General features: G+C 50.8%; 1 protein-coding gene across 1 annotated transcript in view; it reads right to left on the bottom strand.

Moving 5' to 3' along the window:
- The window catches only part of ABHD12 (abhydrolase domain containing 12), a 58,831-nt gene that overhangs the window by 7,289 nt on the left and 33,707 nt on the right, over positions 1-17,835 (bottom strand). Inside the window, exons 2-7 of the mRNA XM_021078253.1 lie at positions 15,303-15,427; positions 9,007-9,112; positions 6,653-6,772; positions 4,325-4,355; positions 2,858-2,903; positions 786-915 (exon numbers count right to left, since the gene is read on the bottom strand). Coding sequence (XP_020933912.1) covers positions 786-915; positions 2,858-2,903; positions 4,325-4,355; positions 6,653-6,772; positions 9,007-9,112; positions 15,303-15,427 — 558 coding nt within the window. The remainder of the gene's footprint in view (positions 1-785; positions 916-2,857; positions 2,904-4,324; positions 4,356-6,652; positions 6,773-9,006; positions 9,113-15,302; positions 15,428-17,835) is intronic.

Consider the following 17,835-nt stretch of genomic DNA (forward strand, 5'->3'; position numbering starts at 1 on the left):
CACCCACAGGAGGCAATTCAGGTGGCTCAAGTGGAGCACTGGGGTGCCTGCTGTCTTGGCAGATGGAGAAAGGAACCAGCACTGCGGCCTCCCCAAGTTCTACAGTGATGATGGCAAGCATGGTTAAGGGGCCAGTTGCTTGCAAACAGAATCAAAACCCAGCTCCTGGGAGTTCCTATCGTGGCGCAGCGGAAACAAACCCGACTAGGAACCATGAGGATGAGGGTTAGATCCCTGGCCTCACTCAGTGGATTAAGGATCTGGAGTTGCCATAGGTCGCAGATGAAGCCTGGATCCTGCATTGCTTTGGCTACAGTGTAGACCAGCAGCTGCAGCTCTGATTCAACCCCTAGTCTGGGAACTTCCATATGCTGTGGGTGCGGCCCTAAAAAAGCAAAAAGAAAAAAAGAAAAAAAAAAGCCGGGCTCCTGAACCTGCTGGGTAGCACCCATTCCCTCAGCCAAACCAAGGGAAGCCAAGTACCCTGTCCTGCTCTGCTGGGACCCACCTCCTCGGGGCATAGCCTTGCAGAGGTGAGTCTGCATCCTCCCTGAGGAGAAGATGGCACCTTCACAACCACCACTGCTGCTTGAGTCACTTCCTGGGTCAAGGAGCTAAAGTGTCTCAAGTCCTTCAGGGTTTCTGTGGCACTTCTCCCCTTACCCCCCCACCATGGGGCTAATGGTGTCCCAGGGTCCAAAGGCCACCAGGGCACCCTCGGAGGGCCTGGGCTGGAGCATCACCCTGGAAAACCTGATCCTGCAAAGGCTGTGCTAGGAACTCACCCAGTGCCAAGGGAATGGCCCCAAATATATACAGGGTTGTCGCCACTTCGCGCTTTGATCCAGTCAAAGACATGGAGTGCATCATACGTCATGCCCCGCTCCGATGGCGTTCCCACGGAGTCACCCCAACCTGGGAAAGCAGCAGCAAGGGGAGGATGTCACACACAGCCCCTGAACCTGAGGCTGGGCCATCTGGGCATCGAGGTCTCTGCCAAGCCAGCTCCCGCTTATCCCACCTCCTTAGCGGTCACATGCCCATCCTCGTGCCCTCGTCTGAGTCTCGGTGAGCGGCTGAGCATGGGAGGTGGTGAGAAACGCAGACCCCACTGGCACCAACACCCATGGCCCTGGCACCAGGACAAGGTGCAGACAGGCTTAGCCAGTGAGAGTCCAGGCCTGACCCCACGGCCTGCTGTGGCCCAGCTGTGAACAGGCCTGGAGGGCTCCCAGGCAGGCAGACTCGGGGCTCAAGGCAACTCTGACCCAGAAAGGAAGGGGCTCTTGGCACGCTGTTTGCAGAATGAGGGAAAGCCACTGTCTCTGCCCCTAAACATCAGCTTCCCATGTGCCCTTCCCTCCACGTTCCAGAAAAGTCAAGTGCGACTGTCATTTCCAGCAGCTCGGCAGTGAGTCAGCATCCAACCACCCCCAAACACCAAAAGGCTCAGAAAATGCTAGTCCTATTGCATAAGCAAAACCCAGAGGTAATGGCACAACTGGCCACCTCCCTGGAGCATCCCAGACTCAGATTAGGGAAGGAGTCAACAAGGCCAGAGTGTGAGCTCAAAGCAGTGGTTGGGAATGGGGACACAGGGATGTGAAGAGATGGAGACAGAGAGACACAGAGCCAGGGACATAGAGACAGAGAAACAGAGACAAAGAGACACAGGCAGAACTTCTTTCTCTTATACAGCTTAGAAAGGCAGAGACTCAACAGGAAATGAAAGGAGGAAGTGCTAGATGAGACTGTATTTCTGTCTGAAGCACAGGGAGGTGAATAAGGAAGAATCTGCATCACCCTGAGGTTCCAGCAGCAGGAGCAAGAAGAAAGGAAGAGCTTCAGAGTTTCTCCAACCCAGCACTTTCTCCTGATGGAACCCAATTCCACAAAAGAACCATCCCTCAACCCTAAGGCCAGCAGGAAAACAGCCCCCAAAGATGTCCAATTTAGGTTCCCTAAATCCTGAAACCTGTGCTTGTTACCTTATGTGTCAAGGGGAGTGAGGGGTGCGGAAGGAAAGAGGCTATGAATCAGCGAACCCTGAGAGGGAGGGCGTCCTGATCAGTGTGGGCCCCAAGTAATCACGGGGTTTCTGTGAGCAGAGGGGACAGAAGTCAGGTCAGAGCGATGCTGACTCAAAGGGAGTGTGGCCTCCAGAAGATGGAAGAGGCAAGGGATCTGACTCTCTCCAGGGCCCCCAGCCCTGCCCACACCTTGACTTATCCCAGTGGCTTCTGGCCCCTAGAATGTCAAGATAGTAAGAAGTCTGTGCTGTTTGAAGACATTTCATTTGTGTTAATTTGTTGCAGTAGCAAGAGGAAGACTCTGGAAACATCTACATCCAGGTGACAACACTGGCTCCTGGGTCTGCAGATGTGAACCCTCCCCCTCACCCGGGTCAGAGGGAGCTGGACAAGAAGCCTTTCACCCTTTGACCTCTCCAGCTGAGGACTCTCCGAGGTAACACTTCTAACACAGCTGCTTCCTGCTGCCGATGCAAAGCATTTTCCTCACACATCAAACTGCAGGTTCCTGAGCTTCTTGGAGGCAAGAAGAAATACTGACGGGCAAGAACAGTCTATCTCTCCTGTCTCCATAACTTCAATAAGACAAGCTCTGCTAAGCATAAACCTCGCCTGACATCCGGCTGTGGAGAGAGTCTGTATTCAATACAGAAAAGACTGTTTTCCATGTTTCAAATGTGGCTGAAAGAGGGCAGCTCGCAGGACACACCTCCCAAGCCCCTGGCCCTCTACCCCTTCAACATTCAACACCCAGCGGGAGCCTCTCAGGGCACCGCCTGCACACCCCACACCCACCTGCAAGACGTGAGGCAAGAAAAGACCCTCACCTCTGTAGTCAAAGGTGACCACATGGTAGCCAAGGGAACTCAGCACCTGGAAGTAAAAGACAAACATCTGGGCAACGTGGCTCAGACTTCCCCAACCTCGGATGTGGGAACTTAGTAAAGGCCATCACCTTGCTGCCCCAGCCTGACGGGATCGCCTACCCCGGGTCAAAGGGCTCACGGGCTAACATGACTCAGGAGGAGGAACCCACAGTGTGGAGACCACATCTGGGCGCCCTGACTGCAACCCTGCACTGCTCAGACTTTAAGCTTTCATTGAATTTTTCTCGTTTTAAAAAACTCTCAGGATTAGGTGACTGCTCTCATGACTCACTATTCACAGCCAAACCCAAGCTCTCCCTAGCTGTGGAGGAACCTAGAGGACACTGCAGGCCACCACCGACACCCAGGGTCACCGCCCATGGGTGCTCCTGTTCCTTTAGGAGAGCTCACCCAGGCAGCTCCCCAGGGCCCACACCCTCTGGGGCCATAGCTGCTCCAGGTGAGAACCATTTCTGGGAGCAGAAACCAGCAATGGGAAGACAGCTTTTTTTTTTTTTTTTGTCTTTTTGCTATTTCTTGGGCTGCTCCCGCGGCATATGGAGGTTCCCAGGCTAGGGGTCGAATCGGAGCTGTAGCCACAGGCCTACGCCAGAGCCACAGCAACGTGGGATCCAAGCCGCGTCTGCAACCTACACCACAGCTCACGGCAACGCCGGATCGTTAACCCACTGAGCAAGGGCAGGGACCGAACACGCAACCTCATGGTTCCTAGTCAGATTCATTAACCACTGCGCCACGACGGGAACTCCCTGCTTTTCAAGTCACCTCCTACCCTGCCTGAATCCAGTTCATTCCCAGGGACAAGCCCTCCAACAGCCCAGAGTGCCCACCAGGGCAGATGCTTGGCAGCACGCACACCCATCTCCACATCTCTGCCCTGTCCCTTCCCCGTTACCAAATGCAGACCCACAAGCCTGTCACTGACAACCGTACATGGGCCGCAGCACCCAGACCCCCGCCACGGCCTCCTACGTCGGCCTGCACCTGGTGGACACCAGAGCCTCAGTGCCGGCGGGCCTGAGCTTCCAGCCCCTCAGGGATCTCCAGTCACTTTGTACAGGAGTGATAGGACTTTATAAACAATTCCAGAACTTTCATTTAATCTGTCAATTCCTAGCATACAATGCGCACTCTTTCTGATCTGGGAAACTATCCCCAAAGGCAGCAAAGTGGAAAGCATTCCACGGGGAGACATCCATAAAGGCAGTGTTGAAAAGATAACAATGATTAACTCAAAATTGTTAGGGGACTCCACTCTCTTCACACCTTCTGGAAAGAACAGCCAGGGGCCAGCAATGCTCTGTGTCACAGAGTGTGTGCGTCACCCTCATGGACAGCAATCTGTCCATCTGTCCATCATAAGCTAAAGGTATGGCTCTGTCCGTCATAATGTAGGTCCTCACCTACCTTGTAGAGCTCCACCCGGTGGTCGCCTCCTCTAGAGCATCAGGGAAGGAAACAAGAATGGCTGTTAGTGCGTCTCCTCAAAACAGGTCCAGCATCGATCTGCAGCGTCTGGCCCCTGAGCACCTGGTCCCAGATCCACACAGGAGGGTGATGGATGGGTGACCTCCACCTTGGGGCATCAAGGTGGTCCCCAGCTCACCTCTGCAGTATGGTGGCCAGCAAGGGACAGACTGAGCACTCTGGGGATACTTGATCATTACCTCATTTCTGGTTTGACGAGGCAATGTACACCCATATACAAACTCCAGGAGACACAAAAGGCCCTCAGGGCCCCAGTGCCCACGCACTTCCTCACTGGCATACATACCACGGAGACCAGCCACAGGCATCTCCCGCCACAGCCCTATCACCTAAGGAGCCACAGCCGACTCTCAATTCTCCATGCCATTCCAGCACCTCAGCTCGTGGTTACTTGGCACGTTCTCTGCTGCTGACTGAGGCTCCGCTGCCTGGCAGCTGTCCTCCCCCACACGCGGCCTTCAAGGCACCACCGTGATGGGACAGCCCCTCACTAGCAGGCATGTTCCAGCACCATGGTGAGCAGGGCCCCACACCTGCACCTCTTGGTGTGAGGACTGTCCACCTCCTCCTCCCACTTCCTGCCCAGACGCTGGCCAGTGTTACCAAAAGTCACTGCAGGGACAGGGCCGTCTCGGGACAGGGAAGTATGTCAGCAGGCGGGCTCCCCCTCAAACTGGCCAGCTCTTTCCATTTTTCACAAACGAGCACGTAGCCGCTGTGGGTATGTGTGTTGGAGGAGGAGGTGTCTTGGGGGAAGACGAGCACAAGATGAAGGAGGAAAGCCTGTGTCACCCAGAAACAAACATTTAGGACCGAGGCTCAAGGCCAGAAGGAAGTACTGCAAAATGGTCTCAGTTTTCCTTGTAAGTCTGTCATGCTCTTTCCTAAATTTCCCCAATTCCCTACCTTGAGCAAGAAAAGAGTTTAGAGTGGACACAGTGAGGGAGGTGGCCTGGGGTTCCAGGTCTTGGGGAGCCAGGGCTGTTGCCATCCTGCCTGGCGGGGGTAGCTGCTGAGACCTGCAGTCTGGGCAGCAAACTTTCAGTCACAAGATTCCTTCCAGCCAGAAGTTAGAGGCAGACTTTGTCTTTTTTACCATGTGATTGGCACTGCTCACAATGAACTCCAAACTTCCCTCATTTATAGAAAGAGGCTACAGGAGCTGTCTGCTATCACGTGTTCTTTGAAAAGCAGAAGAGAAACCCACTGCAGCTTTTCCCAGACAAGGGAAGGCAGGCTGCCAAGTGAGCACTGAGTCAGCAGCTCAGGGCTCTGCTCTCTGGGCTCAGGACGTCCTCGTGGGCCCTGCCTCCTGGATGTCTGCTGTGTCCTCTGTGCAGCCCCTCTGCCCGGACACCGCTGCGGCCTGCTTTACCCTCCTTGCCAGTTCTGACAGTGAAATGCCCCGGCCTCCAGTTGCTCCTTGCTGGCTCAGACTCACATGACCCAAGGAAGCTGCAGTAAGGACCCTCCCAGGGGTTGAGGTAGTGCTTGTTCAGAAAACATCCTGCTTCCTCTCATCCCACTGGCTCTCCTGCAGACTCTTCTCAACAAGGCTGACAACACGGGCTGCAAGGAGCCATCTTTAAACAAGGATGAGCTCCACTCCCTGCTAGTCTAAAGATGTTCCACTCTTAAAAAGCACCTGGGATAAACCTGGGCAAGGGCTTTGTCTGCTTCCTCCACAGCCGAGTGGGAAGCGTGGCACTGCTGGCTCATGGCTGGAAGCACCCTGGCTGAGAGCACAGCAGGTAGCCCCTGAGGACAAGCCTCTCCCTGCACCTTCAGCTGGGATCTCTTTGTGTGACAACCTTCACTCCCCACCCTAAATGTCACCCTTGTCCCTCCCCAGGAAGTGTGCCTCCCCCTCCAGCAGATGCGCCTACCAGCAAGAAAGTGTCCCCACACCAGGATGGCAGCCACTGGGGAGCAGGGTCCAAAGGAGCCTCCTGGAAGGACCAGGCCTCCTGCCCACTGAGGCGCCTTCTTGACAAGATGCAACCACCTCCATCCCACCCCAGGCGCAAGTTTCAGACCAGGGTTTCTGGACACGGCTGCCCACGTCTGCTCATCTGGCAGTTCCCAGGCACACAGCCCCCTTTGCTCTGGGCTGGGGGAACACAGCTTTGTGGAAGTGTCCCCCAACCCAGAGCAACCTATCATCTCCCTGTGTTCTTGGGACACCTGTTCCCAACTGCACTGGCCCTGCAAAGGGTGGCCCTGCAGGGAAGACACACCTCTCCTCACCTGGTGCCCGCGTTCCCGTGCAGGTACAGGATAATAGGGCGGCTGGAAGCCAAGGCATCCTCATACCAGATCTGGTCCTTCCCTTGGGCATTCTTCCACCAGACAGCTGGTACGGTGTGCCTGGATGCAGAAGCAGAGGGGCGGCAGGTGATGGCACCTGCAGATGGCATGACTGTGGCTCGGGTCAGACCTGAGCAGGCAGCAAGACAGGTGGGCTGACACTGAGCTGAGGGCAGCTTCTGGCAGCTGAGATAAGACATTTCCTGACTCGCAGATGGGCCCCCTCTGGGCCACAGAAGCTTGCACCAGCATAGTTACCAGGGCCAGGGTGAGAGGAAGCTCTGTGAGATCAGACCCTGGCCAGTTGGGCCCAGCACAGAATATCCCCTCAGCTCATCCGTGTTTTTAAGCTGTACACAACTCGCAACATTTAAGACATGCTGTTGTATGTGCTCATTCAGCAACCATGGTCTTTCCAGGTTAGCCTGGAAGCCTGGCCACCTTTGAAGTACCATTTCTACCGCAGAGCCTGTCCACAAGCTGTCTTGGCGCAGACCCACTTCTGCAGGGACATTACAGGCCCACGCCGACAGCCCCCAGATCCTTCCATGCTGGCCAGGCACATGGACATTTACTTGGTCCTTGTGGCCAAACCCTTCTTTAGAGAGGTGCTCTGCTTAATCTCAGGACACATTAACATCACTGTCGGTCACTGGGGAGGGTCTGATTTAATAAAAGGGTTTTCTGCAAAACTTATTCAAATTCATTTGCAAGAAGTCTTAAACATTACATGCTCAATTTCCCCTCTTCTAGGCCTAAGTGTGGGCATCTCTTTTCTAATTATCTCTGACCCGTTTTAGGGGTCACATTTAGGGTTGGTTCTGCTCCTGCAATGATCACTCTCCTACAATTACAGATCTATGAGACAGAAAGGTTTGTCATGAAGGTACTAGGAGCTGACACACTTCCGGCAGCCAGCCTACCCGAAGCTTCTGACAAAGGTCCAGGTGGGGGGTGAGGGGTGGAATGCCCTATGCCAGTCAGAGAAGGAGCTGCTGGCTTCCCCCTCCCCGCTCCTCTGCTGGGGAAGGACCTGGCGAGAGGACAGTGAGGGCAGCTGGTGAACGGAGCTGCTGCCACCCAAGGGCCTGTGCTGCCCACCAGCACACAGTGGCTGTCGCTTCCTGCAGACTCAATGTAGTCACCACGAACACGACCTTCCTGGGTAACTGTCCACACACACCTGCCCTGCAACACAGTCACTCTGCTGGAGGAAAAAGACCCAGCCGAGCCCACTTCTTTGAAGCACAGGCCCCATTAACCAACAGAAGGGCTGCCAATTCCCTGAGCAAAACACGCCAGGCTTCCGACCACATAGCAGCCCACATGTACACACTGGTAGTAACTGTTCCATTAAACCAAACCAGAAATGACGGAAGACAGTCCCAGCCTCAGCCTTTAAGAAGCAGGACCTCCCTGCCACACGCTCAGGGGGCATCTCAAAGCACTTCACTCAGAAGCTTCTCAGACCACAATGGTTCTAGAAGACAAAGGCAGAGATTCAGCGCTGGAAAGAGAAGACCCACAGGAAAGCCAGTCCATCTGGTTCTGTCGTTCGAAAACACCCACTTGCCCACAGAAAAAAAACATCAAATCTGCACAGGGAACTCTACCCAATCACTTGTGATGGAACGTGATGGAGGATAATATAAGAAAAAAAAAATATATATATATATATATGTATATATAAATAAAACTGGATCACTTTGCTGTACAGCAGAAAATAACAGAACATTGTAAATCAACTATAATAAAAAAATCTAAAAAAGAAAAACAAACAAAAAAACATCAAATCATATGCCAAGAAGTCACAGAACTTAGGTCCAACTTAAATTTATGGCTAATAGAGTAAACACGAAGAAAAGGGCAAACACCGTCATTATCAACAGCTGAGAGCTCTGAGTGTGAAAGAAAGGCAACTATTTTCAACACCTGAACCAGCCCTTTGATGGACAGGTGTATCTCAAGCCTATGCTCATAATTCTGTACTTATAATTCCTGTTTCTGGATGTTCACCCCCCTGGAAATAAGGCTTTCTGAAAAGAACAATTGGGTTTACAAAGCTTCACTGTTTGAAAATCTCAGAGCAGAGTTGGTACTGCTGTCTCATGCTCCATCATCATGGAATTTAGTCAAGATCTTTCCTTTTGGAAACAGCAGATAAAGATAAAAATAGACAAGCAACAGTTCTAGAAGCTGCTTTCAGGACAACACTGGCCACACTGCTCAGGCCTTCCTACTTCCCAGAGGCCGCAGAGCCAGTGACTGGGCCTGCAGCCCTGAGGCCCACTCACCAGACTCCAATGGTCACGCCTTCCTCTGGATGGAGGTAGTAATTACAGGTGTGATTCAAACCTTGATCCTGTGGTTTTTTCAAATCAATGAAATAGGGAACCCGCACTGTAACAAAATGACAAAGAGATGGAAACCAGGATTAGTAGGGTGGACAGACACAGAGACACTCACACGCACAGCCAAGAGGAAGCTCACAATAGTATCAAGTGCCTTCCCAACTCAAGACTGCCAGGGGTGCCAAGCCTCCAACCTAAGGCAGGTGGGGGCAAGAGCAAGGTCCTGGCCAAGAGAAAGGCTGAAGCCAGGGTGCTGGGGGCAGTGGGAAAGGTGACAAATGGCGTGTGCGTGTGTGTGTGTGTGTGTGTGTACCTGGGGCCACGGGCTTGACGACCCCCTTAATATGGGTGTGATCCAGGGAAGTGGGACATTGAGTTTCCAGTGTTGCCACTTAACAGAGAGGCGGCCAAGGGGAGCAGATACAAGTGGGGAAGGAATCCACAGAACCCAGCAGAGTTGAGGGAAGTTGCAGGAACAACAGGGCAATGGCTGATAAGCTGTGATGTCCCCCCCTACGGGAAGCCTGGGCCTTCATGGGGGACCCCCATGAATTACAGGTGGGTGAGAGAGGAAGAGGGAAGTGGGAGTAAGATCACTGGCTCCTACTACAGAGTCCCATGTTGTCCCTGCACAAACAAGCAGCACCAAGGCCAACACCAGGACCAACTGCAGCATAATTTCCCCCTGTATACCACTGCACTTTTACTGCTTGAGGAGAACACAATTTTTGAAGTTATATTTAGTTGAAAAATGAAAAACTGATTTTTAAAAAACCCCACACCTTGAGCGGGCACTTACTTACGTTATAAAATGGCAACTCCCAGAGAAGGTGTGAACAAAGGGCCGTGCAGCCCTAACTTCCAGCCAGTCCCACCTTCTACAAGGAAGTCAGGCAACTTTGGCTTTCTTTGGTGAAGAAAATAATTTCATTACGTAACCTAGACAGCCATGTGGCACCAGAGTCCTACTCACTCACCTCTTACTCTGTCCCCTCCTGAGCCCACCTTCTGCCCCAGGGCCTTTGCACCTGCTGTTCCTCCACCTGAATGCTCTGCCCCCACAGACCTATATTCCAGCTGTCACTTCTTCAAATGTCCCCATGGCTCAGTAAATGTTTGCCAAAGAAATGACATATCCACCCCATACTCCTTCCCCCAGGAACTCTCCGAGCACTTCAAACCCCACGGGGAGACAAAGCCTCCCACCAGACTGCTTTCCAACCTAAAGCCTCATAATCTATCACCTCCCAGGAAGCAGGCTACATTTTAAAACTTTAATGATTATCTTCTCTCAAAAGAGAAGTGGCACTCAGAGGAAGTGGCACCCTGTCTGCTGGCACAACCCCCTGCAATCCGCACACCCCCCGGACAGGCTGGCACCACTGCTGACCACAGCGCTTGCTCAGGCATGGCTCACATATGCCAATCCTGGGATCTGACCCAGGCAGCCTGACTCTAGACTAATGGGACACTCTTGACTAATGGGACAGAAATGAGGAAGGTAAACTGGCTCTGATCCTGGCAGGCACTGAATGTTCTCGTTACTGATCGAACTGTGTCCCCCAGAAGATATACTGAAGTCCTAACCCAACCGGAAGGTCCTCACTTGGAAACATGGTCTGTACAGAGATGATCAAGCTTAAAGTAAGGCCATTTGGTGGACCAAATCAACAGGACTGGTGTCCTTATCAGAAGGGGGAGCTTGGACATAGACAGACACATGGAAGATAACATGAAGGCACAGGGAGATGGCAGCCATGGGATGGGGCAGGGACTGCACCAGTGCAGCTACAAGAACAGGACACCTGCAGCACTAATGGCTGGAAGAGGTGAGGAAGGATCTGTCCCATCTCCAAGGGAGCTGGGCCTGTGACACCATGGCCTCGAAGCTCCAGAACAGGGAGAGAATACTTCAGTGGTTTTAAGGCCCTGTCCGTGGTATCTGCTTTGCCATGGAGCTCAGGGCTTACTTTGACAATGTTATCAGAGAGGACTCCTGACCAGCAGGCCTGGAAAGGGCTCCACTGGACGTGTTGCCTTCAGACGCAGGCACCTACTCCTGCTAGCCCTGTGTCTGCGCCACGCTGGGAAGGCTGAGGCTTCAGTGTCAAGTGCCAGCTCATCACCCAATGGCTCTCTGGACACGACTTCCTCCATTAAACCCTGAGTGTTCAAAGCTGGGGCCCACTGTTCACCTAAGCCAAGTTCAATCGACTCTGCTCCTGTGAGGCTGCAGCGTCTGTGCCTCCCTGAGAAAGGGCCACGCCAAGCTCCAGGGGATGCCCACCATGAGAAGCATCTTCTCAGGATTAGCAGTTAATCCTAAAAGCTTCCAAGCCCAGAACATCCAGAACTGAGAAGCCCAGTTCAACTTTAGGGCAAACTCACTCCTCAAACCCATCTCCCAGTTCACTTTTGCTTCTGCTTCGAGAAAACACTGGGAACAGGTGCAGTGGCTGCACTGCATGCCTCCCTGCCAGCCAGTGGGAGGCCTCTGGTCCCAGGTGAGGCAGCCCCAGCAGCCAAAGAAGCCACCTAGCCACTACTGACATGAGCAAGCAGAAATGCCACAGGGCAAGGAACGGGGTTAAGGGGTACAGGAGACCCAGACTGGCCTAAGGACGATCTGGGGTCTGCCTAGGCCAGAACACAGCTTGTTCCTGCTGACCCTCTCATGGTCATAGCCCTTGGCCCCATGACTCCAGGATGCTGGCTGGAGACCATCATCCCTGTCCCTGTTTCCTCCACAGAGTTAACACCTAGCCCACTGAGGGGGTGGCAGGGGCAGGAGTCAGGAGCCAAGACAGTGACCCACTCCCCATCACTACAGGCCAGGCTGGAGCTGGAGCGCATGGCCCAGGAAGCCAGCACGCAGGCCCAGACAGCTGCTGGGACCAGGTCTTTTGGTTTCTCCTGGTCCCGCAGCTGTGAATCATCCTCCCTTTGACCATACTGTCATTTATCAGCCACCACAAACATCATGCAGGGAGTGGTGACCCTGCACAGACGGTGCTCAGTAAACAATAAGTAAATACATAGATGAACAGAAAACAACTGAGTCTGCCACCCTTTCCTCAGCTAACCTGAAAGATCCTGGTGGGGTGAGAGGCTAAAACTCCTGGGCTGTAGGATACAGCCACTGCCTGAGAACTAACTTTCTTTTCTTTTCTTTTCTCTCTTTCTCTTTCTTTCTTTCTTTCTTCCTTCCTTCCTTCCTTTTCTTTTCTTTCTTCCTCCCTCCCTCTCATTCCTTCTTGTCTTTTTAGGGAGAGGCTGGAACTCCTGGGCTGTGGGACACATTTAACTGCCTGAGAATTTTATTTATTTATTGTCCTTTTAGAGCCACACCTGTGGCATATGGAGGTTCCCAGGCTAGGGGTCTTACTGGAGCTACAGCTGCTGGCCTATGCCACAGCCACAGCCACACCAGATTCAAGCCGCATCTGCCACCTACACCACAGCTCATGGTAACGCTGGGTCCTTAACCCACTGAGAAAGGCCAGGGATCAAATCCATAACCTCATGGCTCCTAGCTGGATTTGTTTCCACCGCATGATGGGAACTCCTGCCTGAGAACTTTAGACATGGGGGCTATATGACATCCCAGCCACTGAGTAAAGAAAACCCTGATGGAGTTCCCTGGTGGCTCAGCAGATTAAAGATCTGGCGTTGTCAGTGCCATGGCACAGGTTGGATCCTCGGCCCAGGAACTTCCACATACAGTGGGCATGGACCAAAAAAAAAACAAACAAACAAACAAACAAAAAAAACAAGCAACCCTGATAGATGAAGAGAGGTGGGACACCAACAAAGGAAGGTCCAGGTTTTATCAAATCCCAGCTCCCAGGGGCCCACAAGACTGCTCAGGGGACGGAAAGAGCAGAGGCTTAAGAACTGATGTCTCATGAAAGCTATAGTGGGCTGGCTGGCCTTGTGCCTTAACAACAAATAAGTAATTCATACACTAAAGCTAATCTCCAAAAAAGGCCCAAGGCAGTGTGCAGAAGAGCAGTTCTGCACCAAACTCTAAACCAAAACATTCCTTCCCCCCAGGGGTTGGTTCTAGATCCCAGGGCAGAGACTGGGTGTGGTGCCACCCCAACATCCCTGCGGTGGAAGTTGACTTTTAAACTTAAATACTGAAAAGCAAATGGATTTATGTTCACATGTACAGACACAGACAAAAAAGACCAGCAGGAAATAAACAACAATGTTAACACCAATTTTCTCTAAGTTTCATTTTCTTCTTTAAACCATTCATAGCTTTTCAGTTCATGTTTTGTTTTCAGAAAGATTGTGTATTATTTTTTTGTTTATGAAAATACATCTAAAGTAGAATAATGCCTTAAACCATAGAAACTATCCTTCATCTAAAGTTTATCTGATTGATAAATTTAGTTTCAGATAGATTTGCTAGGAACTTAAGAATCAGGAGTTCCCGTTGTGGCTCAGTGGAAACGAATTTGACTAGCATCCATGAGGACACGGGTTTGATCCCTGGCCTCGCTCAGTGGGTTAAGGATCTGGTATTGCCATGAGCTGTGGTATAGGTCACAGATGCAGCTTGGGTCCCTAGTTGCTGTGGCTGTGGTATAGGCCAGCAGCTATAGCTCTGATTCGACTCCTAGGGTGGAAACCTCCATATGCCGAAAGTGTGGCCCTAAAAAGACCAAAAAAAAAAAAAAAAAAAAAAAAAAAAGAATATCTTAATCATGTTTGGGAACCCAAAAGATTGTTACACTTCCCTCAGCATTCAAATGGAAACCCACAGCTCATGATTCACATCTTGAGGAGTCAAGAACTGAGGTGGCCCTGAACACAAAGGCACCCCTAGCGGCATGAGATGAAGCTGCCAGTCTCTGCAGGCCAGCCTGCACATGCCACCTCCTCCACAGGGGAGGGGCACAGACAGCTGTGGCACTCCCACTCAGCAGGCATCTCTCTTGGGCGGGGGAGGGTGCCATGAGGCCTGATCAGGAGAACCCAGGAATATTGTGCCCTTTCCCTGGGCAATTGACAGGGCATAATATGAGTCTAAAGTTACCCAAATGATTGTTCTAAAGAAAATCAATTCAACTCAAATATCTGCTGGGACCGCACTGTGTTGCAGCCCAGAGGGCAACAGGGCACCTGCTGCCATGACATGGCCCAAGGTGCCTGGAGGCACCGGAGGCCTGCCACATGGCAAAGCCTCACTGGGCTGACTCTAGGGTCTGCCATCGGGAAATCTGCAGCCTGCGGCTTGTGTTCATGTGTAACCCAAACTCTCTTCTGTGCTAGACAAACTGTGAACAAAGGAACATTTAAAGCCAGAAAAAAAAACTTTCCCAATTTGAGTATGTTGTCAGTTCCATGTCTGTGCTTCCCACAAGCAGCCAAAACTTAAGAGATGATAAATTCCTATGAAGTTCAGCTATGTTTGTTAGAAAAATCAAATGCCTCTTAGGGTGCATTAAGACACCCAAATAAAAAACTTTAGATTTACAAAGCATCAAATATCTCAAATATCAACCTTAGTATTTCTGTTCCTCTTCCCGTTCCTCATTAGAGCAGAAATTCGCTTCTAGAAGCAACATCCACTTTCCTGTGATCAAGTCAATGATAGACTTAATACCCCGAACACACATACCCAGATGCACTACATCTCATAGACATAAAATGACGCTCCTTAATAGGATTATTCCAGCAACCATGTACCTTTCACTTTATAAACCTGATGCATCTACATCTTTCTCCTCCCACTTGCCCAGAAGTAAACACAGAGTATGAAAAATACAACTTGGGTCACAATCCAAGGAATGAGAATATAACACCTCTGAAGCCAGCATACAACTCCACAAAAACTAAAGCATGTGGGGCTTTTTTAAGGGGGGGGAAATTTTTTTAAAGCACCACCCTTTTCAGTGATCACCTCTCCCAAGGACAGTTAACCTCCTAGACTCCGTAAGTTTTGGAGTATCTCCAAACTGACAGCTTCAGAAGACTCACTCTCCTTGTTATCAACATTCCTACCCATCTCAGACGGAGAGATACCCCCAGCCCTGCAGTGGTCACCTGCACACGCAATGCGGATCCTAGGGGCAATGCCCTCAGCACAAACAACTTCAAACTGGGAAGGGGCACAGGGACAATAAAAAGGCCCTATTTCCTGACCTGAGTGGTAAAAATATAAAAACATAAAATCAACATAAAATGAACTCTTAATAAAATTAAAGGGAAAATGGACATATAGCACTTACCAAAATTCAAGAAAATCAGTTTGGCCTGTATCGCAGGACATAGTTTGATAAGAAATGGAATGGCCACATACAACCCCAGGACACAGAGGAGTATCTTCCTTAGCCGGAAGCACAGGCCCTTTCGTCTGCAAGAGAAAAGCAATGAGCAGGTCAGAGGCAGGAGCAATTTTGATACAGCTTATGGACAGCATTGTCAAAACCACTAACCAAGACTCACACCTATCATCTCCAACAAGAACTCCGTTAAGGATAAGAGGAGCCTCCCACCTCTTCTGCCTTTTAATTTGTACTTAGGACTCTCCTGGAAGGATAAAATTTGTTTCCCTTTTTTTTTTTTTTTTTTGCTATTTCTTTGGGGCCGCTCCCACGGCATATGGAGGTTCCCAGGCTAGGGGTCTCATCGGAGCTGTAGCCACCAGCCTACGCCAGAGCCTCCAAGCTGCGTCTGCAACCTACACCACAGTTCACGGCAACGCCGGATCCTTAACCCACTGAGCAAGGGCAGGGATCGAACCCTCAACCTCATGGTTCCTAGTCAGATTCGTTAACCACTGCGCCACGATGGGAACTCCAAAATTTGTTTCCTGAAAGCCAAAGAAACAGTCCCATTGATTTCCTACGTGTGCCCTGGGGTCAGAACACAATACAGCCATCAGGTCTCAGACAATGCCCAACCTCAAGTCAGACCAAAGCTGCAACTTCACCCCAGGAGAGTGGCTGCCTCTGGGCCTCTGATAACCTCCTGCAAGCCAGCTTCTGGCAGGAAGCCCAGGAAGCTCGTAGGACAGAACCTTACTGACCAGGTGCCGGGGGGCAGAGCACAGGACTGTGGCTGTCACTACCTGTTCTCATACTTCCACCCACATCCCCACCGGAGGCCCCTTCTCCAGCAATTCATGCCAAATCATCACCCCAGGTCTCAAGACCTTCTAACTCACAACTAGCTCCAAGCTTCCTCATCCTGTTCCTGATCCTCTTTCAAAAAATATGCCCACGGAGTCCCATGGCGAAGCAGAAACAAATCTGATTAGGAACCATAAGGTTGCAGGTTCGACCCCTGGTCTCGCTCAGTGGGTTAAGGATCCAGCGTTGCCTTGAGCTGTGGTGTAGATCCCAGATGTGGCTCAGATCCCATGTTGCTGTGGCTGTGGTATAGGCCGGTGGCTACAGCTCCAATTAGACCCCTAGCCTTGGAACCTCAATATGCTGCAGGTGCAGCCCTAAAAAGACAAAAGACCAAAATAAATAAATAAATAAATAAATAAATCCCAGCCCAGAGATTCTCAAACTTCTTGGACTAAGGGCCTCTCTACAACTAAAAACTTGAGGGGCTCAAACAGCTTCTATTCATATGGTTTACATTTATTACTACTTGTTTTATGAGAAGTTAAATGCAAAAAATTTAAATATCCATTAAGTCATCTAATAATATAAACCATCCATTACATTAATATAATTAATATCTGTTATAAATGATTATATTTTCCAATATAAGAATCTTTTAGGGAGTTCCCGTCTGACAGGTTAACGAATCTGACTGGGAACCATGAGGTTGCGGGTTCGATCCCTGGCCTTGCTCAGTGGGTTAACCATCCGGCATTGCCGAGAGTTGTGGTGTAGGTTGCAGATGTGGCTCGGATCCCCCGTTGCTGTGGCTGTGGCGTAAGCTGGCAGCTACAGCTCTGATTGGACCCCAGCCTGGGAACCTCCATATGCCGCGGGAGCGGCCCTAGAAAAGGCAAAAAAAAAAGACCAAAAAAAAAATTTTTTTTAAATTAAAAAAAAAAAAAAAAGAATCTTTAGTGAGGATATTGGCATAAACACTTTCATAAGTTTCTTTAAGGTGACAGCCTAACAGAAGACAGGACGGTTCTCGCATCTGTTTCTGCATTCAATATGCTTCAAGACCGCACGTCATGTGGCATCTGGAAGGCTCCTGAAACCCCAAGAGAGAACCAAAGTGGAAAAGGTAAACAGCATCTCAGCGTTACCAAGAAATTGCTCTGACCTCAGACAGGCTGAAGGGCCCTGGTGATCCTGTGAGCCTCGAGCACACATGGATGCTGCTGCTAACTCAGCACATCAAGTCCCAACCTCAGTGGGGCTGATATTTATTTCTGGACTGTCTGGAAAACCGTGAACTGCTGACCCATGCAACAGCACAGAAAGATCTCTCAAAAGTCTTATGTTCAGTAAGACACAAAAGATGACATACTATATAATCCAATCTATCCAAAATTCCAAAAGAGGCAAAACTACAGAGAATGGTGATCATCAGGGCTATAAACAGAGGGAAGAAACTGCAAGCAGCACGAGGCAGCTTCTGCAGTAATGGAGACATTCTTTACCTGGACTGTGGTTGTGAACGCAGGACTGGATACATTGATCAATTTTAGCATGTGTACATAATACCTCAATAAAGATGATGACAAATACGCATATCTGACAATGTCATCCATTCACTCATTCATCTGGCTCACGCAGTGGCCCTTACTGAGCACATGGCACCCTTCTGGCAGAGACAATAAGGGTG

This window comes from Sus scrofa, chromosome 17 (genome assembly GCF_000003025.6).
Source record: "Sus scrofa isolate TJ Tabasco breed Duroc chromosome 17, Sscrofa11.1, whole genome shotgun sequence".
In the NCBI taxonomy this organism is placed as follows: Eukaryota; Metazoa; Chordata; class Mammalia; order Artiodactyla; family Suidae; genus Sus; species Sus scrofa.